Source organism: Scatophagus argus, chromosome 15, assembly GCF_020382885.2.
Source record: "Scatophagus argus isolate fScaArg1 chromosome 15, fScaArg1.pri, whole genome shotgun sequence".
NCBI classification, from domain to species: domain Eukaryota; kingdom Metazoa; phylum Chordata; class Actinopteri; family Scatophagidae; genus Scatophagus; species Scatophagus argus.
The window spans coordinates 1,416,269-1,443,404 of NC_058507.1; the positions used below are offsets into that span (position 1 = coordinate 1,416,269).

The 27,136-nt window shown below is 44.7% G+C and overlaps 4 protein-coding genes across 9 annotated transcripts in view; 2 read left to right on the forward strand and 2 right to left on the reverse strand.

Annotated features, from left to right (window-relative positions):
- Positions 1-125: 125 nt before the first annotated feature.
- On the reverse strand, positions 126-4,870 carry LOC124071485. Its single transcript, XM_046412042.1, has 4 exons — positions 4,011-4,870; positions 2,748-2,951; positions 2,388-2,598; positions 126-1,950 (listed from the first exon to the last, which is right to left on the reverse strand). The coding sequence occupies exons 1-4, from the start codon at positions 4,714-4,716 to the stop codon at positions 1,698-1,700; spliced, it is 1,374 nt and encodes a 457-aa protein (XP_046267998.1). The 5' UTR covers positions 4,717-4,870; the 3' UTR covers positions 126-1,697.
- An 801-nt stretch (positions 4,871-5,671) lies between these two features.
- Positions 5,672-8,705, reverse strand: yipf6 (Yip1 domain family, member 6). Its single transcript, XM_046412046.1, has 2 exons — positions 8,143-8,705; positions 5,672-7,919 (listed from the first exon to the last, which is right to left on the reverse strand). Exons 1-2 carry the CDS (start codon positions 8,479-8,481, stop codon positions 7,572-7,574), a joined length of 687 nt encoding a protein of 228 aa, XP_046268002.1. The 5' UTR covers positions 8,482-8,705; the 3' UTR covers positions 5,672-7,571.
- A 418-nt stretch (positions 8,706-9,123) lies between these two features.
- On the forward strand, positions 9,124-13,288 carry snapc1b (small nuclear RNA activating complex, polypeptide 1b). Its single transcript, XM_046412043.1, has 10 exons — positions 9,124-9,431; positions 10,387-10,543; positions 10,644-10,784; positions 11,242-11,352; positions 11,436-11,588; positions 11,706-11,759; positions 11,943-12,005; positions 12,145-12,277; positions 12,421-12,492; positions 12,805-13,288. Exons 1-10 carry the CDS (start codon positions 9,301-9,303, stop codon positions 12,837-12,839), a joined length of 1,050 nt encoding a protein of 349 aa, XP_046267999.1. The 5' UTR covers positions 9,124-9,300; the 3' UTR covers positions 12,840-13,288.
- Positions 13,289-14,128: 840 nt separating this feature from the next.
- The window catches only part of syt16 (synaptotagmin XVI), a 28,723-nt gene continuing 15,715 nt past the window's right edge, over positions 14,129-27,136 (forward strand). For 3 of the 6 annotated variants that reach the window (XR_006845447.1, XM_046413266.1, XM_046413267.1), the window contains exons 1-2: positions 14,129-14,355; positions 25,886-26,128. Coding sequence is in view for 5 of the 6 variants with exons in the window: in XM_046413266.1 (XP_046269222.1) it covers positions 14,343-14,355; positions 25,886-26,128 (256 nt within the window). In the remaining variant the exon portion in view is untranslated. Of the gene's footprint in view, positions 14,356-15,179; positions 15,420-16,941; positions 17,659-25,885; positions 26,129-27,136 lie in introns of those variants that run through there. The other 3 variants (XM_046413270.1, XM_046413269.1, XM_046413268.1) reach the window with 3 other exon arrangements.

Here is a 27,136-nt window from a genome sequence, read left to right on the forward strand (position 1 = left end):
ACACGAGTCACTCTGAGTGAGCTGCAGACTATAAGAAACATGGAGTTGTAATTCATCTTAAGTCACATCTCGCTTTTGCTTACTTCATGGTAAATTGAGCACTCTGTGGCCACCGTAAGTTAAACTGATGTTTCAAAGTCAAAGTGTTTTATTGTCACATGCACAAAAAGAAACATGTTTCCCTGCACAATGAAATTCTTCCTTTGCTACCCACACTGAGTGCCAAAATGAATAGAAATAAAAATAACAGTAAAAACCAAAAAAGACAATTCTGAAAGTATAAAAATATAAAAACCTCTAACTGGCTGCTGAAGGCATGAGCACTGGTTTTTAGTTTAGAGAAACAAAAATGGAAAACGCTGCGGATGTTAAAGAATTTTCATCAGCGTTTGAGTTTAATACTCGTCTGATATTTAAAGTTTATGAAACACAAAATGCGTGAAATTCAGTTTAAACAATAACACAACAACTTGAGTCTTTGATGAACACATACATAAATACAACAAAATAAATAAAATATATGCACGTTTCTGTCTGTATTCATTTCCTCACAAACCCAAACAATCAAAGTGCAATCGAGGTTTGCCGAAAACAAAGTGTCCCTCCTCGAGCCGAGAAGAGCTGCACCTGAAAAATGCTTATAATTACGTAGAAAACAATAATAATAAATAAAATGAGCTGCCCTGATCTCCTAACTCCAGTCTGACTGGTTTCATTCAAAGAGATAGTTCACCTCTTACCTGTGCTGCTTATCCATCAAGAAGCTTCAAAGTGCAACATTAGCTTAGTTAGCCTAGTTAGCCTCTTGTCCATGAGAAGACGCACGTTTCCTTCTGCGCTGTGATACGGAGAGAAAATAGTTCCTACATGAAACTGCCCACAAGAAGCTCTGTGGGTGCTCTTGAGTAACTGGTCGTGATATCTGGAGACAGACGTTACTGTTGAGTTTTTCAGTTGTGTTTTGTCTTCGTCTCTTTGAGCACCACGAGGTGAAGCGTCATCGAGTTCCGTTACATTGACGAGAAGGCAGAAGTCTGTACAGGAAAAAGGAAAAATATGTGTTTTTGATTTAAGTTGAACTGTCTCTTTAAGAAAAGCTAGACTAATACGGGACATTATTCCCTGGTTAATACAAACTAATTGTCCTCCACGTATACAACAGCAGCTTCCTGTCACATTCAGCACTCTGTTGCTTCTTTCTCTGACAGACCCGTTAATCGGTTGGTCAATTAATCAAGCTGGCTGTTTAATCAGCTCGACATCTGGCATCTTGAGACAATCTGGATGGGCTGTGGGCGGGCTGTGGGCGCGCTGTGGGCCGGCGTTGACGCTGACCAGTCTCCGCTCTATGACAGCTGTCGCCTCGAGTCACCTCACAAGGTCTTCTCACTGGTTTTCTCCCTCAATGTCAACGCTGAGTCTTCAGTCTCTTGACTAGCACTCGAATGCACCAGGGGATCTTGTGTGGACTCAGGTGCTTAATTTCCAAACTCTAATGTTTGGCTCATCGTCCAGAACGATTTCAGAGGCACTGATTTTCCACCTGCAGTTGCCTCGTTGTCCCAACGGCAGCAGTCGTCACCTCAGCTTTTTGATTCCTGCTTTTGTTCCTGACTTTGTCATCTTCTTCTTCTTCTTCTTCTCGTTGCTTCAGGAGGAATAAATTCCACTTTCCCCGTGTTCTTATCCTCCCCTCCTCAGTCGCCCTCCCACAGACAGTCGCACTCTCGCAGCGGGTTTCTCTGGCGCATCGTCGTGACGACGGTGATCCGGTTCTCGGACAGCTCTCGCAGCTGGTCGATCAGCCTCTGCACACAGGGGCTGGGCCAGGGGTGACCGTTCAGGTAGTCCCTCAGGATGAACGAGCGCTCCACCAGCAGCTCCAGCTGGACCAGGTGTCGCAGCCGGTGGAGGCTCAGCAGGTCTTTCTCCGGTTCTCTGCGGAAAAACCTGAGAGACAAACGAGTGTTGGACGTATCTGCAGAAGCGCTTCAAGACTAACGAGGCCACATGTTGACCTCACTGCTTCTTTTCAAATGCTAATACAAAGTGTTTAAATTCAGTAGTTATCACCTTAATCAATGACCCGTTTGATGTATCAAATCTCAATAACTTGTGAAAAATACCCGCCACAAGTTCCTGGAGCCAAAGATGATGTGTTCAAGGTCTTTTATTACCCAAACTATTTTTTTTAAATTTTGTCATATCATTTAGGATTTTTAAATTTTAGAAACAAATTCTTAATGTTGCTGCCGATAATTTTTTGTGCAGATAAGAATGATGTCATTTAAATATCAGGAAATGCTGTGAACGTCGTCCAAACAGCACAGAACAACTACAGAAAACAAACTGAAAATGACTGTGAAATCACTTCCTGTGCGGCTCACCGTATCCTGAGCGTCCTGAGCTGAGGGAACAACATGGGGATCCGCCTGCAGAGGCTGCCGCTGGAGCGGTTCTGCTCGATGTCGAGGTGCTCGAGTGCCGGCACTTTAGGTGCGATGGAGTCCATGTCTTTCAGAGTGATGGCAACCCGCAGCGTCAGTCTGGTCACACTGGACGGGATGGTGGTCGTGTACGTAGCCAGAGAGTTACCACCTGAGGGGACGAAGACAAAAACAATGTGAGTCTCTGCTCTCAACAAGAATCAGTTTCACATGCCCACACCAGCAAGTAACCAGGAAACATCTGAGCTGGTCCTCATTATCCCTATGAACACAGAAAGATCTGTGAAGGGTCTGACTCACCGATGATGCTGAGCGTCTCCAGCTGCTGGAGAGGACTCAGCCAGGACGGCAAGCGGCACTCGATGCCATCTCTGATGTACCTGTAGCGGACAGTCAGAGACCTGAGCGAGGACAGGCTCCTCAGCGCATCCACTGGCAGGATGGTTTCTGGGTAATCCACCAGCTCCAGACTGGTCAGCGCGGGGCCACCGTACCGGGACACTCCTGTAAGATGGAGATGGAGGAGGAGGAGGAGGACACAGTGATTAGTGTCATTTCAGTGATTTAAAAGAAAATAGAAAGTGTGTTTGTGTGTGGATGAAGAAAGGTCTGCATGCACACAGAGAGAGAGAGACAAAGAGAGAGAGACACACAGAGAGACACAGAGACAGAGAGAGAGAGAGAGAGACAAAGAGAGAGTGAGAGAGACAAAGAGAGAGAGAGACAAAGAGAGACACAGAGACACAGAGACAGAGAGACAGAGAGAGAGAGAGACACAGAGAGACACAGAGACAGAGAGAGAGAGAGACAAAGAGAGAGTGAGAGAGACAAAGAGAGACACAGAGACAGAGAGACAAAGAGAGACACAGAGACAGAGAGACAGAGAGAGAGAGAGACAAAGAGAGACAGAGAGACAAAGAGAGACACAGAGACAGAGAGACAAAGAGAGAGACAGAGACACAGAGACACAGAGACAGAGAGACAAAGAGACAAAGAGAGACACAGAGACAGAGAGACAGAGAGACACAGAGACAGAGAGACAAAGAGAGACACAGAGACAGAGAGACACAGAGACAGAGAGACACAGAGACAGAGAGACAAAGAGACAAAGAGAGACACAGAGACAGAGAGACAGAGAGACACAGAGACAGAGAGACAAAGAGAGAGACAGAGACACAGAGACACAGAGACAGAGAGACAAAGAGACAAAGAGAGACACAGAGACAGAGAGACAGAGAGAGAGAGAGACAAAGAGAGACAGAGAGACAAAGAGAGACACAGAGACAGAGAGACAAAGAGAGACACAGAGACAGAGAGACACAGAGACACAGAGACAAAGAGAGAGCGTTTGATGTTCGAGCCTGCACATCTAGATGAGAGAAGCAACCGGCTGCAAAGCAAAACTTCCATAACGTAACTTTTAGACATATATATATAAATAAATATACATATATCGGTATGACGGTGTTGTCGCACTTTCATATCTCTTTCTAAAATATTCCGGTATAACACTTAACACCGATATACCGCCCAGGTCTAATCTGGTGCAGGTTACGGGCTGACCTGGTTGCTCCGGGTCCGGCGGGCTGAGGTAGTCGTCGGGCAGCGGGTCCGGCGGCTCCCCTCTCATCCCCCAGGACAGGTGCTTCAGTTTCTTCAGGCTCAGCAGCAGGTTGTGGAAGACGCTGCGGGGTACCGGCCTCACGGTGTCCAGCCCGTAGCCCTCCCCCTGCTGGTGGAAGAGCAGGGACCGCAGGTTGACCAGGTGCGACACGGCGTTAATGAACTCCACCGTGCACGTCAGCCGGACGTTACACACGCTCAGGTGCGTCAGCCGCTCCCGCAGCTGCTCGATCAGGCTCCGCCCCAACATCGGCTCGTCCCAGGTAGCGTTACGCACCCCCAGGTCCCTCAAATCGGGGAACCGCGACAGGTTGTCCAGGTATTTCTCCTTGTACAGTCGCCCTCCGTCCACAAACACGATGGCGGTGAGGGACGGCAGGAACTTGACGAGCCGCCGCCACTCTTTGCGCCGCAGGTGTCGCACCGCCACGCGGGTGAGCTTGCGGTAGCGCAGGGTGTCCCAGTAGCCGTAGGTGTAGCGGCGGAGGTCGGACAGCATCACCGTGTGGTCCCTCCACAGGGACGGGTGGTCGATGAGCTTCTTCAGGTACCTGCAGCAGGTGCGGACCGTGTGTTTCTCCTCCGTGGACAGGAAGCTGAACACGTAGACCCAAACTTCTGGAGGGAGCCGCTGCAGCTCCTCCATCAGAAAAGTCTCAGCTCAAAAAGCTGCAGCTCACACCGCTTCCAGAGGGCAGGAAGCGGGTAGCGTGTTCCTCCGTGTCGCACTGACGTGTGGACACTGACAGCAGCGTCTGTTTACACTCACGTGACGGCTGCGAACACAGGAAGCTCATGTTGCAGCGCAGCCGCCGTCGCGCGGTGATGACGTCGATTGTTATTGAAAAGCTTTTGAATGACGACGAAGGTGACGATCTTCGGTCTTTATGTTGAAATGGTGAATTAACCGTTGGGTTAACTTGAACCACCAGACGAGATGATTAATAATGAAACCCATAAACAAAAATTAGACTTTTAATCCAATAATGTGATTATGAAAGTACCCAAGTAAAAATGTGAATGCAGAACTTTTACTCATAAGAGTATTTCTACGCTGTAGTTTTGGTACTTCTTTCAGCGCAGTCTGATGGTCAGCATTAGTCTTTACGTTCTGCGTTTATCCATCAGTACATTTGTTTCCTTTCAAATACACGCAGTGGAGTAAAAAGTAAAGTATTTGCCTCCAAAGTGTAGTGGGGTTATAAATTAGGAGAAAATGGAAGCACTCAATTGAAGTACAACTGTACCTGAGCTGAGTAAATTGTACTTAATTACATTCCATCACAAATTTTGACACTGAGATTTTCTTCTTTTCCCCCCTCAAATGTACGTCATGTCTAAACGTCAGTCATCGGTCTCGTGAACAAAGCATGTAAGTCCATTTCTACAGAGTGTAATTAACGCAACAATGAATTATGAATTGAAATGTGAACGTTTTTTTTGCCCACGCTGTCTGAAACACCAAATTCAAGATCTTTTCCAGGTCCAGATCCTTCAAAAGATCCTTCACCATGTGAGATACTGATCATTAATTGCTGTTACAGTCACTTATGCACACGCAGACACCTTAAAATATCAGCACAAATTTCTACACAATCAGATCTGCTCAAATATATTTTAATCTTTTTCATTTGCTGATGTAAATGAACAAACATAAACTAAAAGAGGTTAACAAAAGGAGCTCCAATGATGTGGGAGAACATCAGGCAGGTGAGTAGCAGCTCACAAACATTCAGCCTGAACAGGAAGTCACACAGTCATACAAACGCCTGTGTTAACTTCGTTCGTATACTGAACCACTGAAAATGGATGTGGGTGACCATCATGGAGACTAAATGAGGCAAAGAAATATCAACCCAGAAACTCTATCCACCATTTCCACTCCTCTGTGAGTCAGTTTAAATGCTGGAGCTGAGAGTTGGTCTGAACAGAAGTTGTTCCTCGCACTGTGAAGTTTTGCTTTGCTAGGCTCTGTGACGGTCACCCTGAACTGTCTTTTGAAAAGGAGGCGACGCTCACAATTTTAGACAAGTTTCAGACCACATCCAGCCCTTAAAGGGGCAACGTGTAAAATGTGGCCAGAATTTGAAGGTAGCTCCAGAGACATAGCTGACAGCATATCAGCAGAGTAACTGCCAGCTGCTGCTCACTGTGCTGTGTTGTACTTGTCTTTGGCTGTAGCTAAAGCTACTGTTAGCTCAGTTAGCTGTGGAGCTAGTGGACCTGCAGCTGAGTGGACTCTGCCTGGACTGCGACCTCAGATCACACGCGGCACCCCGTCGACCTCAGTCGACACAGGCGATGGGGTACCAGACTGAGATCACAGACTTTGTGACCAGAGAAGGTGGGTTTGTGAAACACTCATGTATCAGATTATTCCCTCTAGAGGTATAAAGCCCTGCCCCATCCCGACAGGATGGTTAGCATGCTAACTTCAGTAGATATCTCTGTGACACAACACACAAGTCAACACTGTTGTTTCTTCACTTTCTGTTGATAAAGTCAATTTGTAGTTTTTTAATGTTTTAAATTAAAATTCTGGCCATATCTTACAAAGTGAACTTTTAAAGAAATGGTGAGAAATACATTGATTAATGAGAAGACTGATTCCACTCTCATTTCTACGCCAAAATATTCTGGTGCTTCACTCCCCATAAAATATTTTTGAACTTCAGTCTTTGAGCTAATTAAATAAGCGAGTTTTAAATGAGCTTTAGAGGTGCTAGTAGGTAAATTTGGTTACAGAACCAGACTAACAAGCTAACTGGCTACTGGCTAACAAACTACTGCTTTAAATGGGAAAACAACCATTTTGCTAGCTGGGTGAACAGCATATCAAGAACTCTCTCTTTCGCCGATGCATCCAGTATCGGGGATGAGCCAATAATGACATGAGACATCCCAGCCTTAAGGTCTTTGTTCATTCCTAATTTTCCTCTCCACTCATTTGCTGTAATCATTCCCCCATCATCTGTTCAATAAAAACAAAAATACTCCCAAAAATACTAAAACAAAAACATGTTGAAAAGCGAGAACCACAGCCAAAAACTATGTGACAGACGCTTAACAACAGCTCGACCGTCAGTGTGAAAATGTAAGCAGTAATGTCAGTCACAACAATCACCCAAAGACACCAGAAGGAAAAAATAATTTAACCCTGCTGGTTCAAACATTCATCGAGATTTTCTATATACAAGCCTATGGACTTTATTTTTACACAGTTCGTAAACATCTAGGAGACAAACTGGAAAAATATGAACATATTCATCAGGCTTTAAACTCCCCCTGCTGCAGCACAGCATCAACTGGACTTCTCCGAATTGGAGTACAAGCCCCTTGTTCACCTGAAAGAGTTCGCTTGGAATTATTTTGGTGTATCCAAACCCAGAAACACTCACAGTCAGTTCAGTAGTCAATCATCTTGTTCAAAGGCAGATACCGGTGTTGCTCTGAGTTCTTTCACTCCACAAAAAACTCATATCCTTTCCTTTTGCTTCTCTTCTACTGTGACGGTGAGAACGTCAGGATCATCCACCCGATCACAAAGTAGAAGAGGAACACCGGGTACACCACCAGGGCCTTGCGGTTGGGCGGCTGACTGTCAGCGAGGAAGGCCGTGGAGGCGAAGGTGGACCAGCCAAAGGACGCCGTCACCACCACCAGCCGCACGGCGAAGCTGACGTTCCCTGTGCCACCGATCAGGATGATCCGGCACACGACCATGGCCACCGTCAGAGGCATGATGCAGTACCCCAACACACACAGGCTCTGGAAGAAGGAGATGGTGCCGCCCAGCAGCTTCGAGTTAAGGGTAATGATGATGGAGCCGAACCAGATGATGACGAAGACCTGAACAAAAGAAGATGCATGTTAGTGGGGAGTCAAAGGAGAGATTGAATTCAATTAAATTCTTGGCTAATCGTGCTAAAAGTACACGACACCCTTTGTGCGACAGCCCCCTCAAACAAACAACTAAAGTACAAAAACAAGCAGAAGATTCCTGACATTGTGAGCGACTGTGGGGCCCCCGGGGCTCTGAACCCCCACCCTGAACACAGATAAACGTCACTACCTCAGCGAACTGCGGTCCGCCCTGGTCGTCGCTGTCTGTCGCGCCGCCCTGCAGCAGCAGAGCCAGCGTCACGCAGAGCAGCAGCGGGCCCCAAAGGTCCCAGTCCCGCAGCAGAGCCGAGCTGCGCTTCGGGTAGAGAACGTGGATGAACTTGTTCCCCACCGCCCGCAGGTCCCTCAAGATGGTCTCCTTCACCGGCTCGTCCAGCGTGGAGAACTCGTCATCCGTCCTGGAAGCACCGACGGGCACAGAGATGTCTCCCTCCACCGGGATGTCCTCTGAGATGGAGACGTCTGACAGTCCGGCGAACGGTCTGCTTGCCTCATCTGCTGCCGCCATTTTACTTTACAGCGAAGAATGTAACGAGGACCGCGGTTTATCCCGAGAGTTTAGAGGACGCCAACGGAGCCCATTTAATAAAATACAAAACGACACGGTGAGTGAAGCGACAGACGCTTATCTAGACAGCTCAATGTCGTTCTAGTCAGTCCAGTTTTGTCAGCTGGTAGGGAAGGTCTGCTGCTCCACGTCAGCCGCAGATTGTTTACTTCCGCAGGACGTGAGTCACGCATATCCGGGTGGTGCGTTCAGGTACACCCGATGAACGTCACAATCGTCTTGAACCAAAACAATATTTTTGTCGGGTAAATAAAAAATTATAATATTTCATAGCACCATGATTATAAATTAATTGTGGCTGTTGTTTGGTTCATAGAAAATGATGAGACACGAGGGACAGCTCGTATAGAAGGTATTCGCAAGTGCTAGTTCTTCTTCAAAGTTTATTTATTGTCTCTATTATTCTCTATTATTGTCTCTATTGTTCTGGTTAATTAATTTTACTGTTAAATTAGATCAGAATTTCGACATCATATCTAGTGTAAAAGGAAAACATACCTGTAGAACATAGCTGCAGATATAGGACATGCGATATTACCTTTGTATTTGAAGGCATCGCCAGCTCTGGTGACGGTGTCGGGTACTGATGACGCACTAAACCGTCGACAGTCGTTGAGCCGTGTGTTTACATCATGGGGATGTTCTGTTGTTTACCTGTTCGTACAGATCGTTTTCTGGAAGAAAATTGTTTAAATGGAATCGATTTTATTAGATTTTAATGCGTTTCGTCGCTCAGCTGTGTGAGGAAGCAGCAGTGGGATGGATTTATGTCGCAAACAGGTGAAATCGGACTGCGAGGAGCTGCTGAGCCGCTTCCAGCAGACCCAGTCCGTCCGCTTCGAGGTTTTCTCCAAGATATGGAGGGAAATGAAGTTCTCACAGATTTTCTAGTACGTTTAACCTTGAACGTATCCAACAACACTTTCTCGTCTATCATTGTGCTGCTTATTGTCTGATATCAGTCAAGTCATTGGTTATATCATAGAGTTAGGTTGTAGTTTTAGGCTGTGGTTTTCTTCTGTTTAAGTGGCAATCACAGCCTAACCGATACCAACATCAGGGAGTAAAAAGGGAGTAAAAACTTCTTATATTGATAAACTTATACACAGACAAATATTTGTAATGGAGACAGGATATTTTACAATAAACTTTAACGTCCAAAATGATGTCAGTTCAACAAAACGGTGAACTTCACGTGGAATTTAATAATCAATTAATTACCCCAGACATCTTTTTCTGCATTACGCTTTTTTTAAAAAAAAAAAACAACAACAACAGCAAAAAAAAAGTTTTCAGACGACACAAACACAGATGCCATCGTATCTCTGTATGTATATTTCTGTGATAGGCCAATATTGGCTTATAAAATGATCTATTGGACAGACAGTTACTCGATTATTGTAATTGTTGATAATAATTATGTGATAGTTGACTAATTGGTTAATTAACAAATCATTTCAGAACATTACTGTTCCATTTTAGCATTTCCCCTTTAATAAGTGTGCAACCATTACATTTTGAGGTCTCCGTTGTATATATATAAAATAAAAAATCTGACTTGTTAATTGTTTTTTTAATATCATTAAGTGACATTTACGTATTTCTTAATTTCAAGATGTTCAATCGCATTTTCTGGAATGTCTCTGATAAATATAACTCAGTGAAACATATTTAAGCGTGTTGAGTTTCTAGATAAGAAACAGCCTGCTGAGCTGAAGAAATCTCAACCAGTTCCTGTTCATCACATTCTGTGTATTTCACCAGCAGTGTTAGAATATGAGCTCTTGCACCAGTCTGTTGATGTGTATCAGTATTTCACTTGGTTGGTCACATGTCATTTTGCAGTGGCACTGTGAAGCGCGAGAAGCGAGCGTTCAGTCATGCGATCCTGGACACAGCGTGCAGCTTCTTCCTGCCTCCGTTCAGCTTCCAGATCCGAGTTGGAGGACTTTATCTGCTGCACGGCTTGTATTGGTGTCAGACGGCTTCGCCCCCGGAGCAGGTCAGGAACACAACACAACACACATGGTCTCTCCAGTCCTGCAGTTACAGTCCAAAATCTGTAAATCTGTAATTGGTTGTTCTTGTGGTTCTGGCTGCAGATCCACCTGGCGCTGAAGGACTGGGAGGACGTAAAGAAATTTGAGAAAGATGCGGTGGACGCTCAGCACCTCGACGTTGTTTACATCCTGCGACAGCTGATGTCCCAAAAAGCTTTCTATTTCACCGCCATGCCCACCCTGGTGAGCTGCCTGCCTTCTCACAACATTCGCTATATTGCTTTTTACTGTTTAGCCTGGAAGCCATGATGGATGTTGGATGTTGTTGATAAATGGCTTTTGCTTGCATTTGTAGGTGCAGCAACAAACTGTTTACTGATAAAAGGCTTTCTGAAGTGTTCCTGAAGCGATGCAGTGATAACCTTATAAACTCAGATCTGCTTATGATGCAGTGCTGCCTGAAGGACTGAAAGTCAGCTGAATCTTTAGAGGATGCCCCTTTCATAGCCAGTCATGATCTTATCACCTGTTAGCGATGAATCTGCTTACCTGTGGAATGTTCCAAAGTGTGTTTTTTGAGTCTTTTGTTGCACTTGTCCCGACTTGTTTGAAAGGTATGGATGTAATACCTGTCAAATTCACACTCCTCTCTTACCTCTTTGTGACTCTTGTGTTTCTCCTCTTCTTCCTCTCCTGCCAGCTCACCTACAGGAAGAAGAAGAAGAAGAAGGTGGAGAGGTCAGCACTGTGTGAAGAGTTCATGGAACGAGCGTCTCGTCCACAGGAGCTGATCAACGTCGAGCTGCTGGAGGTGAGCGGAGACTCAACTCCAACACTTTAGGAGTAGACTTACTCAGAAGTGTTACGTAACTGGTGCTGTTTATCGACCTGCAGGAACTGTCCAACGTCCATGAGCTCTACGAGAAGCTGAAGACTTCTGTCTGTTCGTCAGAACAGGGGGTTTCGTCCATCAACTTGAGCCGCAAAGACCTCGTCCCTCAGCTACGTAGCACCGTGGTGGATTTCTACAAGTGGCAGCACAGGAAGGTGAGGCTTTCCTCTGCTTCTTTGTTAAAATGAGATTGTGTTCTCGAAACCCTCTGTATGAATTATTGTCTTTTGTCCACTGTTGGCATGATGAGACTGTGTGTCATGTATTGTCAGGATTTGACTGATGAAGACGAGGACAGCGGTGAGGGAACGTCTTCTCAGCAGGAGGTGAGTTACTCCACACGTTGAAGTTTGAAGTCACTGCTTTATTGAAGGGTTCTGGTGTCTTCTGCAGGACACTCAAAACACTCAAACTGCAGTGAACTACAGTACGAGGTCTTTTTCTGAAGTTGTAATAATAGGTTTGTCCAGAGAGAGGCGCTGTTAACTCACTGACTTGTTTGTCCTCAGTGCTCCAAAAGAGCCGAGCTCCTCGCCTCCATCAAATCAAAAGCATACGGACAAGCAGCAGAGGTTTGTGTTTTATGTTTGAGATTTTGTTTTGCTTTTATTTTTATTAATTAAATATGTAACAAGCGAATATTTAATTTATTTATTTTCTTTAAAAAAAAAGCTTCTTATTTTCAAAGTATTCCTTTTATGCGTCTCTCAGGCCTCCAAGTCACGCCGTCATCGGCAGGTGGAGGTGGACTTCACGAGTAGCGAGGACAATCCCTCGTCAGGTCACTCCAGAATAATTAAACCATCACTCAAAGCCAGAACCAACAAGAATGTGCATATCTCAGGTAAATGGATGACCCTAGTTTATAATCAAAATGTGTTCATAACTGTATGAGGGAGGATGGCCTCTGCAGGTGGATTTTTTTTCTTTAGTGTTTTTTATGTTTTGTGAAATAATCCTCACTTGATGGAACTTTTCTCTCATCAGGTGACGTGTGGAAAGAAGCCACTGCGACCACTCAGATCAGTCGTCTCACTGCACTGGACTTTGTTCCTGAAGGTACGCAGCCAGCAGCAACACAGCTCAACAGTTTGCACATCGTTCACCGTCTGCTAACACGCTAATGTGCTACGTTAACATGCGTGTGGACCTTGAATGTCTGTACCAAATTTCATGGCATTATTATGTGATCTAGAAAATTCACTTTAGACCAACAGACTGACCTGCTATTCATCCCTGTGGGCCCAAACTGCTTTCTTAAACCATGAAACTTCTACCAGGATGAATTTTTCAATGCTCACGTGACTTTTTCTCACCGTACCAACTCAGCATCCACCATATTTTGTGTCAATTTCTTTTTCCTCCATTCAGAGAAACGAAGAACATCCAGACAAAACAAGTCGTGATGAAGACGATGCAGGATTCGCTGTCTGCATCGTGACCTAAGCTGCAGTTCACTTGAAGTTTGTTTTAAAATGTTGATGTAGCTTTTATAATTCTGATGAATTTCCTTCTTTAATGTTTTGATCTTAGAGAATGCAAATAATTTCACATTTTAAAGTGTTTTCATTTATTTTGTATTGAGTTTTACAATGGCTGAAACTAAAACTAGTGGGTCTGTGAAAGATAAAATATTGTTCTGACTTGTGTTCTCTAACGGAAACTCCTAAACAAAGTCATCAGAGTTGAAGAAAGTTCCAGTTTTGTGTATTTCATCTCTCCGTGCAGCTTCTTCTGTGCAGTTTACAGGTGATGGACGAGACTGAGTTTCTGTCTTGGCCACCAGTTTTGTTTATTTTTGTGGTTTTTGTGGTGTTTGTGGACTGGTTTAATGTAAAACCTGTTTTTTATACTTTTGTTTATCTCTTTCTTGTGTCACATTTGATTCAGACAATTGAAGGGAAATTTTAATGTAAATCGTTGCAACTCTGCATTTTTGCGTTTCCATTTAACAGTAACTTAATGTCCCTGTGTTTCATGATTTCATTTCTTATTTTCCGCATTAGTGTTTTTTTACCTCCATTTTGTAGGCAGGATGCGAATCGAGATTTTGGTAAGATTCCAAACAAAGACATATAAACTGTACTCTGTCACTTTTATGTTATGTTTAAATCAATATAAGGGTTTAATTTACAAGTTTATGCTTTTACATGTGTGATTCATGTGAAAAGTCAAATTGTGAAGAAAAAGCTCTAAGCTAGGCGAGCAACATACTAGCCAAACATTAGCCTAGAACCAAGTGGTTTAAATGTTTTTATTCCTCAACACTATTTATTCAAGGTTACTGCTTATGAGGAGTAAATTAGCGTTATTTCATCGCTATGGATATATTTCAATTACAGGAAACGGCTCGAGGGAGAAAGAAGCAAATAAATCTGTCTTATTAGCCAAACCTAGCTGCAATCGTAGCAGCTAGCATTAGCCAAATTTAAACTGGAATTCATCGTTGGGTTTCCGTTGACATTTGTAATGCAAATTTCTTAAAACAAACGTCAACTAGTTGTTAACAAGTAGGTTTAAATGAATTTTAACTAAATATCTAGCATCTGTTGCTGATTTGTGGGTTTGTAGGACAGTACTGATGGAAGTTCAAAGATGATAGGGCGTGTTCATGAAAGATAGCTTAACATACGACAGCCCCTTCCGAAATTTGAGCTTTTTTCATATTCAGAGCACAAGCTATTAATTCAAAACTCAGACTTTAAAGGTTTGAGACCAAATAGGATCAAATTGAGTAAACGCATTGAGTTTCGGTGTTTCCTACGGTCCCTGAAGGGGTCTTGGTTCACCGCTGTGGGGCTGCAGATTTGCGGGTCTGGAGGATGAGGAGCGGCGGGGACGCTGCTGCCTCTGCTCCGCCGATCGTACACTCCGTTCTGCTGTCAGCCTGAGGGGAAACAGCCGCAGACATGGCCTCGGACAGTAAGTACCGACCGTCTCCTCACCGTGTGTCCCTCTCTGAGGTTGTTTTTCCCGTGTCAGTGCTGGTGATGGATGCTGTTTTCAGATTTTCACCTGCTATCTTTTTGGCTAACATAACGACAGGATGCGTAGGCCACTTTATCATCTTTCTACCCAGTATGGTTGATTTTCTTGATTTCAGCCATTTAATTGATATTTCAGGGACTTTATCAGTCTCCAGTCTAAGAATCCTGTATGATGTTGGTGTTCCTGCCGGGGCTCACAGTGTATTGTGATACTCACTGGAGAGTTGCCTCATCATGGCCACTTCATGGAAACCCATTTCTGTAGCTGCTGTAGGCCTCGCAGATCCTGAGATATTCCTGTGCGGGTTTAAAGTATTTTTTCAATGCATCACAGTGATTCTGGTGACACCACATGGTTTTCCACTCTTGTGTTTAATGACACGGGCCTAGCCTGAGGTAACTCCACGATCAGTTTTTCAAAGACCGTGTCGTGAAGTGCGTTTATGATCTATTGAAGCAATAGATGGGGGCTCTGCAATAACTCGCGTGGCCAATGCGCCAACACCACACATCATTCAAACGTTACCAGACAGAATATGAAACCAGTCCACCTTCCCGTGGTTTAACTTCTTTTCTCATTATAATAATTATTATAATAATAACCAATACAATCTGAGAGCCCAGCAGTTCTCAGAGGGAGATTAAACGGATGAAGCGTATCGAACAGACTTGAGCGTAACCTCAGGTTGAGGCTGCGTTTCCATGGGGACGCAAACTTTTCTGTCCAATCCTGAAGCCTGCTGATGAGTGACGCCACAGCCTCTTGTTGACACACCGGTTGTATTCCACCACCTGTAAACAGGTTGTCCCCTACCAGATGGACCTTCCGTCCCCTCTGTCCGAACCCCTGCTGCTGGATATTAATCACTCCTAGAAACCGGTGTCCTGGACCGCCAGGACTTTAGGCCAGACGTCTTGGTTTACCTTGTCCCGTTCCAGCTGGTTCTGTCTAACTTCGTCCTCCTGCGTGAATGTCCTCACGGCGGCCCGTAACTTTGAGTAAGTTTCCATCCCCCCAGCTGATTATTAATGGCGATTAATTATGATAAAGTAACGTCCTCCTCTTCCATGAGACGTTCCATCTTCTCAGACTTCCAGTGTTAGCGGTCGGTCAAAGGGCAGGGCAGCACCTCCCGCTGCGCGGCGGTAAGATCAGAATCCCGCTGTTCACCTTTTGCAGTCCAAGAAGACAAAACTTTAACGCACGCGTTATTCCGTTAATCCGTTATTACGTTGTCGAATGTCACTAAGTACAGTGAATTATTTTGTAGTATTTGTATTTCTATTTTTGCATCTATGTACATTTTACTGCAGGGCATTTGTCTGACATAACACAGGCCAACATAACCGTAAACTGGTGTGTGTGTGTGGGGGGGGGGCATGTTGGTGTCATAGTGACGTCATGAGGATCCTCTTCACATCCACAAACGACATGAAACAACCTATGGTGACTTAGCTAACGAAGCCCTTTAAGTCTGACACGCGTCCCTCCGCTCGTGTGGTGCCTGTCAACATGGCTGCCTGCTTGTCACCACTCCAGCGAGGTGTGAATGAATGTCAGAGTCAGCTGGGCAGACAGGTCAGGTGGGATTAGGATGAGATCTACTGGTGTGAAGGCAGAGCGAGGTTTGACAACAGGCAGGTAAACAGCAAAGGTAAACACTCCTGCAGACAGGTGTAGGATAAGGCGAATGGGAGAGGTGGGTCGACTGGTGGATGCTAGAAGAGTCTTTTTCAGCTCCTGCAGTTTTTGCCATCACTTTTCAGCCCAGGAGTTTGAATCAGGATTTGACGCTGAAGTTCTGCTCTGATTTTCCTCCCCCTGTGAGAGAATCTGCTGATTGCACAGGAAATATATAATAATAATATAATAATATAACAGAATGTTATTTACCTAAAGTTAGCATAAATGTTGCTGAGAGGAGGTGCAAGACAGCAACAGGCTCCTCAGTGTGCTCCATCAAACAGGAGGAAGCAGTCGGACGTCTGTGTGATGCTGTTTGTGGCTTTTGTGGCCCACTTACAGACTGCTTCAATGTCTAATTCATGGCTCTGTGGGCCCAGACTGCTGGCTGACAGGCTGAGGGAGGAGACTGTGCTCATGAGTAATATTTAATGTAATGTGTGTGTGTGTGTGTTTGTACACTGTATCAGGAAATTGAAATCACCATGACATTCTTGTTTGTTCCTGTTTAATTGAGCACTGGGGCCTGTTGGTGGAGCTGCCTTCCCTCCTGCCTGACAGGAAACCAGACTCCTCTCACTTTCTCTTGAGTCATGTAAAGATTTCTCAGAGGTGTAGACATTCAGATTGGCTGAGTTAAAATTCTGATGGTTGAAGCTTATCGTCCACAATGAAGTTTGTCCACCACAGGCATTTGTTTACAATAAACCCTGACACGTTTGCTATCACACTGAGAGGTTGTTAGCATGCGGCTAGCAGTCCCAGAGCAACGGCATCGCTCGTTTGGAGTCCTGCTTGTGTCCACCTGATGAAGTCCAATATTTGCTCTCTTGAATGATCCACTGTGCTCAGCAGCTGATCTCTGGTGTCTGTCAGCTGCAGGATTGATGGTCCTTTTATTTTGAAGTTTTTATGTTTGCAAGTTCCGCGGTTTAGATTTTTTGATAAACGTTTGTTAAAAAGCTGACATGATTTTTGCAAAGCTGTGGTAGTCAAGTAGTGACGGAAGTTTGAACTTCAGTTTTGATAGCAGGGTAAACTCCATCCGTTGGTCAAAAACTCCTGAACAATCAAGGAAGTGGACTTCATTTCGTCAAAGTTATCCCAGTTAGACCTGCTGAGGCTTCCACAGTTTCTGCACTCACCCTCTTGTTTCTGAAAACACTCTGAGAATTTAGGAAAGAAACATTTAATTTTATCAGTCCCGGCGGTGGTGCACGTTGAGTCGGGTTTTTCCACCTTCCTCCGCTGTCCTTCTTGTTGTGTCTTGGTGGTGTTCAGGAAGGGACGTCTGCCTCGCCCAGTGGGAGGCAGGAAGGCTGTGCTGATTGACGGCTCACACAGAACTGCCCAGAGTGCAGACTCGCCGAGAGGACGAAGGGAAGACTTTAGGACAGTCGAGGCTTGATCTCTGCTCAAGTGGGAACCTGAATTTGGAGGGGAAAAAGGGAGAAGAAGAGCAGTGAGGAAGAGGAGGAAGAAGTAGAGGAGGAGGTGAAGACATGGCCAGCAAAGGAGAACCTGCTGAGAACACCTGGTGGACGTTCAGCAAACGTGAGCTTTATCAAATTTATCGTCCCAGTAAACTAAAGTCTGCAGTGATTGAAACCAGTGTTTCATCTCATGTGTTGGCTCTTCAGTTTGACCTGCTGTTCGCTGAGACACAGAGAAACAACCATGAAACTGCTAACAGCCTCGTCTTCCATCATCAGCTTTTGGCCAATAGATTTGTACTGTAATGTTTGTGACTTAAAACAAAATATTGCATTGATAGTGACAGCACAAGCTCCTTGTTCAGAAGGCTGCCATGTTGCTTTACTGTGAGGCTCCAGAAATGTTTTGTGGAGTAAGAAACTTCACCCGACTTTCCATCAGCAGGTGGATGAGAAGATAATGACTGAGTTTTCATGTTAGCTGAACTGTTCCTTTAAGTTACAAGCGATAACAAGATGCAAACAGTAAAGAATAAAGCTAACCTCTGTTTAACCTGTCCAGGTGTGGAAGCTAAGCAGTAAAATATGTTGTTAAATTCATGTGGCATTAAACCCTCCAAACGGGATTAAAGTCCAAAAGCTTCAGACTTTATTTGCCCAGCACTGCTTTCCAGGTAATGTCTGGTGGTTTTATTTGAGCTCCTGTTATTCTGTGTTCTTTCACTGTCATATTCATTAGAAGGTTTTGCCAAATCTACTTCAGCCTGTGATGTGCCAGGTGATCCTTGTGGTTGAAATTTAAATGATAAATCCAGTGTTTCCAGTAGGTTCAGAAGGAATTTGGCATATGGCTTCAGACTTCCATCAGCTGAAATGCAGCGTGTAACCAGCAGGTGGCACCATCAGTATGTAAAGCCTTGTTTGGAGGTGACTGACTGGTGAATATTTCTAAACCGATGGATGTCTTTGGTGTTTCAGTGTCTCTGTAAGCTGACAGTTTGGTGCAGTGATCACTTCCTGTCAGCTCTGACAGCTGCCTCACAGTGTGATCATAAATTATATATCAAATGGTTAAATAATAAATAATAAAACACTGCTTTATTCAGAGGAATCCATGGCACAGATGAAAGAAAGTGACATATTTTGAAAGTGACATATTTTGTCATTGGAGGGAACTCACTCTGCATTTAACCCACCCAAGTGACGTGCACACACACACACAACAAACCCGGGGCAGTGGGCGACCGCATGCAGCACCCAGGGAGCAGTGGGGTTAGGTACCTTGCTCAAGGGTACCTCAGCCATGGACACCGGTACGGGGAATCGAAACAGCGATCCACCGGTTACGGGTCCGAAACCCTAACCGCTGATCCACGACTGCCCTATGATGATGTGCCAGTGGCTTATTTTAAATAGAATACTGATTGCAATATTGATATGTGAAGATAAAAACTCTACAAACTGTACGGAAACAGGATATCTTACAACCTGACCAATCTGACGATAACCTTTATTAGCAAAGATGACAGTAAATCAAGTACATTTAGTATTTAGTATTACAGTACAAAGTGGGGAGGTTCAAACTTAGACAAGTCGACTAGTCTAAATGTGAGAAACTGCTCCTAAAACATTTCAAATTGAATTTAGTCTATAAATTTAAACACTGTTCAATGAATCTGAATCTGAATCGGTTAATCTTCACTGTACATAATCCCACAAAACATGACCGCTGGCTAAATTGAAGTTAAAGGGACAGTCCACCCTAAAATCAAAGCTACATCTGTTTCCTCATGCCTGTGGTGCTGCTCATGCATGTGGACTGGTTAAATTAGTTCCTACATGAAACTGCTCACAGGGTCTGTGGATTATCTTGACTAACCGGGTCCTGATTTCTTCAGGAGCTGCAGGAGGTTAAATATTCAAAACCAAACACGCTCTGATGCTTTTCTTTGTACTTTGAGCTCATGTCCAAATGAAACCACCTCAGAGTTTGTCTTCTTATTCATCATCTCTTCATCTCAACCCTGAGATGCTCTCATCCTCCCGGCCAATCAGGATGAACAGACAGACAGCGCCATGGTAACATGAGACCTTCTTACATGTGGGTGGGAAAAGGCACATTCATTATGCTTTAATAGAGCCACTGGGCTGTTTCCAGGGAAACTATGATTTTCAGGTGTGTGTTTGCGTGCGTGTGATCTTGCAGTCAGTGGATTTGAGTCAGACTGAAAACAAGATGTTTCTGGGTTTATTCAACCTTCCGTCCCAGCAACAGCTCGGGTGTTTGTGTGTGAGGAGCAGTGGGGTCAGTGAACGTCATGCGTCGGCTCCGGAGTTCGGGCTGGAAATCAGGAAATCAGTCCCGAAGAAACCAGTTTAATAAGATCAGCGCAATGTCACCAGGATGGGGTAATCAGATGCCCACCATCATCTGGTGTCTGCAGAAAGACAGAAAAAGCCTCCAGTGGATTGTTGTGGGAGGAGGCGTGTTAGGTGTGTCAGTTAAATCATCCAGACGGGCATAAACTACACGTAATGAACTTTATCTTATCCATATCAGCTGACGGATGTTAAATTATCGGTACAGAAGATGAACATCTGTGTTAGTGCAGGCCTGTGGACCTAAAAGCATCAGCTTAGGTGTTAACTACATTTCCCAAGATGCATTGTTGCATCAAACATTTAACAGTGAGTGGAGTTGAAAGACCAAACAGCTGAGAAAACTCATAACACGTTCTGCAACTTCAGATGAATTTAGTTTCAGGTTGTGGGTCCCTTCTGGGTGACTTCAGTAGCTGAAGTGCAGTGCGGTGATGAGGCCTGCTGCAGGTGGCCGAGGCCTCTGGGCTGCAGCATACGGCTGCCGCTGACCACTATTTTCTTTATTGTTTAATCAAGTAGTGTTTAGTCAGTTAGATAGTTTTTTATTGTGAAATAACTCTCATCACATTTGTTGCTTTTTCTGTTGAAAATCAATTCTTGACATGTTAGTGGAAAGTATATGAATTTTCCGTCTTGTGTTATAAACATGCATGGCGACTGCCCTCTACAGGTTGAAACGTGCTATTACAAATGAATTCTGTGAGTGGCTGAGCTGGAGGCAAGTGACGTCACCAGACCATCTCATATGTGTTTATTCAGTAGGTTAATAAACGGTTTTCGACGGCTGTTTGGTAGGACGCTGCCTTCAGCTCGTAGTTAAACTTTTTAGAGAGCTGTTTGATTTTGCGTCACTAAGTTTTAGTTTTAGTTTTCATTAGCTAAGGACAAGATGGGTCAACAGTGTTGTTCTCTTGGCTGCAAAAACTCCGGCGGATTGCTGCCGAAGGACTTCCTGAAGCAGTGACTCCATTTACTCTGCAAACCTGTTGGACTCATTCTAAGTTACTGCTGTGTGTACATCTCAGCGGGGTGAGCCAGTCCTCGTTATCATTTGGATTATTATTTGGATGTAACTGATGTTACTGAAGGACTGCAGGTCAAAACAAAACCAGCAGTAACAGAAGAACCTGGAGGCAAGAAGAAGAAGAAGAAGAAGAAGCAGCCAAACCCTGTGTGAACTGGCGTCATCGTTTTGTAAGAGCTTTGTGTTTTCTACACCCACAGCACACCAGTCGCTTTCACATTTTTCTGTGGGAGTGAAAACGCCTGGTTCAGCGGGGATAGAAGGACAAAACAGAGAGGAGCTTCAAAATTAGCATAAACACATCCAGACTTATTACTACAGAGGAATAATCTGCCCCGATCCACCAAGTGAAGACGGAGGACAGAGCACTCAGCTGGGTGTGATAGTCATGATCTGTAGGTGAAGAGCCAGGACGGACGCACACACACACACACACACACACACACACACACACTACAGTCCTGAAACTCATTACCCACATTAATGAGTGACCTTTCTCCAAACTGAGAGAGGCAGCAGGGCCTCCTTCTATTCATCGCTGAAAACGATGAAAGAAAGGAACTACAAAGCGTCGTGTTCGTCCTCTTCATGATCTCTCGTATCTCCTGTTAATGAGCGGTAAAAACGTGGCCTTCGCTGCTGCTGTCGTCTTCTTCTTCTCCTCCTCCTCCTCCTCCTCGTTTCTTTTTTCCATCCCAATCTAACATCAAAGTGCTCTCTTTTCTCCTCTGGAGCGACTCACTTCAAAGCCAGGGTGGAAAAGTCAGCAGCTGCATAGTAATCAGGGGATAAGGATTTAGCATTACACACACACACACACACACACACACACTTTAACAGCCATGTCAGCCACAGATTAGCGATTATGAAATTTTTACGGTTCGATCTCTCGATCTCGTTAGGCTGATCCGACGCCTCTCATTGACTTCTGGGTCACACAGTCCTTGTTTACATGAATTCATGACAGTTTGCTTTTAATAGCAGCGTTTGCACGTTCAGCAAACAGTTTCATCAATACTCAGTTTGTTGGTCCTATTTTTGATCGACAGCCAGTAATGACATTTACCTTCCACAGATGAGTTTATATCACTCTGACTTAAAGCTTATCTGTGACTAAGTGAAAGAAAGCAAACTAAAGCTGAAACGCTTTCTAACATTTGTGCAAAAACATTTTTAATTTATGAGGCAGATTTCAGAACAAATCGAACTGATGATTTTTGTTAGTTAATGGACTGAAACCTGAATCACATTTTCTTGAGGTGAAACGGCAAATACACGATTTCAGGGTTGTGCATTCAAACCACTGACACTGATAAAGATGGCCGACGCGTCTCCACTTCCTCTCACTGTACTGAAGCGAAGCCAAAATATCCCTGATTCTTGTTCTGGTGATGTCATTTGGAGCCAGAGTCTGTGCAGTAGCGATTGGGCTTTTTTAGTTCTAGGTTAGTTTGGATATGTGTGTTGTGTGTAAGAGAGAACCAAGTATGTGGAGATCCCTGCATTTTAAATGAAGCGCATCCATGTTTCAGTCGTGTGTGTGCGCGTGTGTGCAGCAGGTGTGAGGCCAGACTTTGACCCAGGGTGTCTTCCTGTCCATCTGGATGCACACAGTAGGAGGCTCTGAGTCTCCAACACTGAGCTCAGTGTCTTAGTGTCAGAGCAGCTGAGAGGGAATCTCCACTTTACAGCCGCATCCGAACGCACATTTACAGTTGCACTGTGTGTGCTTCAGCAGGGGATTTATTTTTACAATTTAATTTAAGCTGCATGTGCAGACTTTTCTAACCTTTTTTAATCAGATCTCAGTGTTGAAATATATATCATACTGTAGCAGCAGATACACTTTGCAGTCTTTCTCATGCCCTTAATTTTATTCCGCGGCGTCCTGTTGCGTCCACCCTCAGCTGAAAGCTCTGGAAAGGAAGGCCAGTAACTGGAACTTGTTTTTCCTGGTTAAATTATTGTTATGTGTATGTTTTATCCTGGTAGAGTGTAAAGCAGTTTACTGTTAACCCACAGCATATCAGCTTGTTAAAGTTGATCATGCAGCTAACGTTAAGCGCGTTGGCATGTGAAAGCAACAGTAGTTAATTTTTTGGCCACTTGGGGGCAACAGCACAAGATTTAAACAACGATGATATGGTGTTTTATCAGTTGTTTTGGCAAATGTTTGCCTGACAAAAACAGCTGCTGAGAGCGAACAGTAAAACACAAAGAGGCTGAAATGATCTGTAGAGCTGAAGGGATCTGCACAATTGGTTTGACTTTCTCTGTCGCTTCATCACTACAAGTGACTCCTTCCACATAACACACAGTCATTTGACTCATTTGACTGACTGTGTCACACAGCAACCAGGTGCTGATCCGGTCAGCGATTGTGTCACAGTCCTGACATGTTGACGAGACATCAACAAGACGCCACCGGCTTGTTGGCTTGGGCGTCATATATTGCTAGCGGCTTGTGAGCTTTGTTAGCATTAATACTAAACACCAAATTTCACGACAAGCCACCTAAGAACAAGAGTGTGTGCTCCGTCACTGTCGTCATCAGCATGTAGGTGTGGAAAGAGGAGGTGGAGGTGATATTTTTTTTAAAGTGAAACATGGACACACTTGGAACCAGAGCAGAGGAGTTACTGTACTGCATAGGTCACGTTAGCACTTCCGGACATGCGTCTCTGTGGGAGGGAACAGCAGCTGAACATGAACAACGTGGAGTCGTCAGACACAAAAACAGGACATGTTCAGAAGGTTCTGTTGGTCCAGAAGGTTGTTGGTTCTATAGAGAAACATCTGTGGGTGAAAACCCTGAAGGCTGGATGTGTTGACTCCTGCAGCACCTCCCTGATGCAAAGATCAGTGAACAGCTAGAAGCCAAGATGGTGAGGGTCATTGACGATGTTCTGACCTCTTGTCAGGTAGCGGTCCAAGAGTTACAGTGCAGTATGCAGTATGTGAGGATGCCTGCAGCTTCTTGTCATAGACAGAGCAGATAAAGAACCAAGTGAGGCCACCCTAAAACTGCGCTGACTATCCTTACTCATGTTGACCAGCGTTTCTGCCAACCACAAATCCGTTTTGTATGTTTTATACATATTGCTTCAACATTTCTACTACATGCACACCTGGACGCCTCGTCTGCTGAGCAGGAAGCCCTTTGTTCAAGACCATCTCAACCAGCCAACAAACATTTTACCGCTGGGGATATTTTGAAAAGAGGCAGAGTTTTTCCAGCTGTGATTGTGGCGACAAAACCAGATTTTCTAAGGTGAAACACGATACAAATGCTGGTGCCCGTGCATGTGAAGGCAGGATTAAAATACTACAGATGCTGCTACATGCAGTTTTAAGCAGAGACGACATCATCGCCATGGGAACCAGCTGCTGTTGTTGTTGCTCATTATTTGGCTGTCACACACATAAATACACTGCTGCTCGGAGGTGATGTGTGCCCATGTTTTCAGTTCAGATGAATAAGGTACATCTGTACAGCGTGGGAGATTTAGACATCAGAGTGAGAAAACAAAAGGTTTTAAATAAATAAGACTTAATAGTATTACATCCTCACACACACACACATACACACTCCCTACGCTGTCTTTGGCGTGGGCTCTCAGCAGGATGTGTTCTCGTCTCTGTTTGCTCCCATTGATTCGATTCTTTCTCTGAAATGTTACTGTGGAAACGGGAGACGGCGACTCCCCCCATCACGCATTTCTATTCATCTGGATTGAGTCTGAGCCGCCTCAGAGAGAGCAGAGTAGTACACCTCGAATCCCCGTCGCTCTCGTCTCTTCCTCCTTCCCCTCTCCTCCTCCTCACTCCTTTCTTTCTATTTTGGTCCAGATGCTTTTTTCTGCCTGCCTCGTCTCCTTGTTTTCTTTCCTGTTACATGTTTGAACTTCTCCCTGTTTTGCTGGTGACAGCAGCTTTCTCCACTTTCTCTCGCTCTGTTACTGGGGAATGTTTGCCCGCCTTCGCCTTCACAGCCAACACAAAGTCAGAAGCGCCTTGACGAGCCGTCTTCACAAACAACTCAAACCTGTTTGTTTGATTTGATTGAGGTCATTCTAACTGAAGATGTCAGCCGTTTAGAGGTGATGTGATTTAATCAGAGCGGCTGAGTGACGTGAATACATCAAACACTCACTGTTGATCTCAGGAGCTGCAGCAGCCATTGGACTGCTGTCTTCCACTGCGTGTCGCTTTATATGCCTTAAGTTTGATATTTATATTTATTGATTGATTTTTATTTTACTTATTTTATTTTGCATGCCCTTAGCTTTTTTTTTTTTAAATTCTATATGTTTACATTTTTTACTCAGTGCTCTACTTACTGCACCGTGGGTAACGCAGTTTCGGTCATCTGTATGTGCTGCACATGTGGCAGAATTGACAATAAAGTTGACTTTGACTTTGACACTCGTCTTCCTCAGCGGCTACCGCTCAGCTCCAACCCATTCAGCTTGTACGAAGATTTGGGTTGAGGGCGGACGACACGTTCTCGCACCCAAACGACTGGTGCAAAATAGGTGCAAGGAGATCAGGATTCAGGTTCTGTACATCAGAGCCAGAAAGTAATCTGCTTAATTTGTTTACATTTTCTTGGTTTTTTTGACTGAGGTGTTTTATGGAGCATTTTTTATTCTGACTAAGTTTCTGATTATTCTCGTTATAAGCGCAATGTCAGACTCCATGTAGATGGTGATGATGTGTGAAATCTGAGTTTACTGCTCGCTGCTGAGTGAATAAATGCAGCATGTCGGTGCACAGTAAATGTTATCTCTTATTAATAAAACTACCCATCAGGTGCTTTTGAGCAAGGCGTTGAGGGTAAATCAAATACTAAAGTTTCACTCGTTCTGTCTGTGTGTATCACATGTACCATGCGTACTGTGTGTGTGTGTGTGTGTGTGTGTGTGTGTGTGTGTGTATCCAGACTGTCTGTTTGTGTGGTCTGATCAGTGTGTCATTGTGTGTCCCCTCTCGCTCTCCCTCCTCCTGCCAGTAACCCCAGAGGCCATCGGCTTCCTGTCCACTGTGGGTGTGGTCATCGTGGCGTTGGCCGTCCTCTTCCTCTTCATCAACAAGAAGCTGTGTTTCTCGCGTGTCGGCGGGCTGCCCTGTCTGGAGCAGCATGGCCGCCGGAAGAAAGGACGACTGGGAGTGCGCCAGGGGCTCGGTGAGTATCCCGCAGAAGGAGATCGTCCTCACCAGGAAAATGACGTCTGCTTATGTTTGCAACTGCAGAAATGTCAGACAGGTCAGACCGCCGTGTTTAAGTGTATATCTTTACATGGTACAGTTATGGCTGAAAATGACAACAGAAATAAACCAAGTCTGCTGATTCCACGTACACTATATGGGCAAAAGTATTGGGACACCACACCAACAGGGACTTTAATGGCGTCTCATTGTAAACTCACAGACAGCTTTGCAGCTCTAACAGCTTCCACTCTTCTGTGAAGGCTTTCCACAACATGTTGGAGTGTTTCTGTGGGAATTTGTGTCCATTCATGCAGTAGAGCATTTGTGAGGTCACACACTGATGTTGGACCAAAAGGCCTGGCTCACAATCTCCGTTCCAGTTCATCCCAAAGGTGTTGGATGGGGTTGAGGTCAGGGCTCTGTGTGGGCCAGTCAAGTTCTTCCACACCAAACTCATCCAACCATGTCTTTATGGAGCTTTGCTTTGTGCACTGGGGCACAGTCATGCTGGAATAGAAAAGGGCCTTCAACAAACTGTTGCCACAAAGTTGGAAGCATAGCATTGTCCAAAATGTCTTGGTGTGCTGAAGCATTAAGATTTCCCTTCACTGGAAGTCAGAGGCCGAGCCCAAACTCCTGAAGTACAGCCCCATGAAGAGGTTTGTCCCAGTACTTTTGTCTGCATAGTGTATGAGAGCAACTCATTGACAACCGGCAAAACTGTAAAATTTTTCAGTGAGCCGTCTGCTTTCTAGTCAGGTTTCACCCGTTATATAACGTGAAAGCTCTCAGGATGAAAGAGAGGAGAGAAAGTATGTGACTCCTGCATGCATTATGACTCCACTTAAACCGTTCAGTAATGGAGAGGGAAGGTGGGCGACTTTGTGTTTGTACAGAGGTTTCTGTGGGCGAGTTTGTACTGTATGTTTGAGGGAGGGAGCTGAGCCGAGTGAGTCAGCCACAAAGCTGTGCAGCAGCAGCA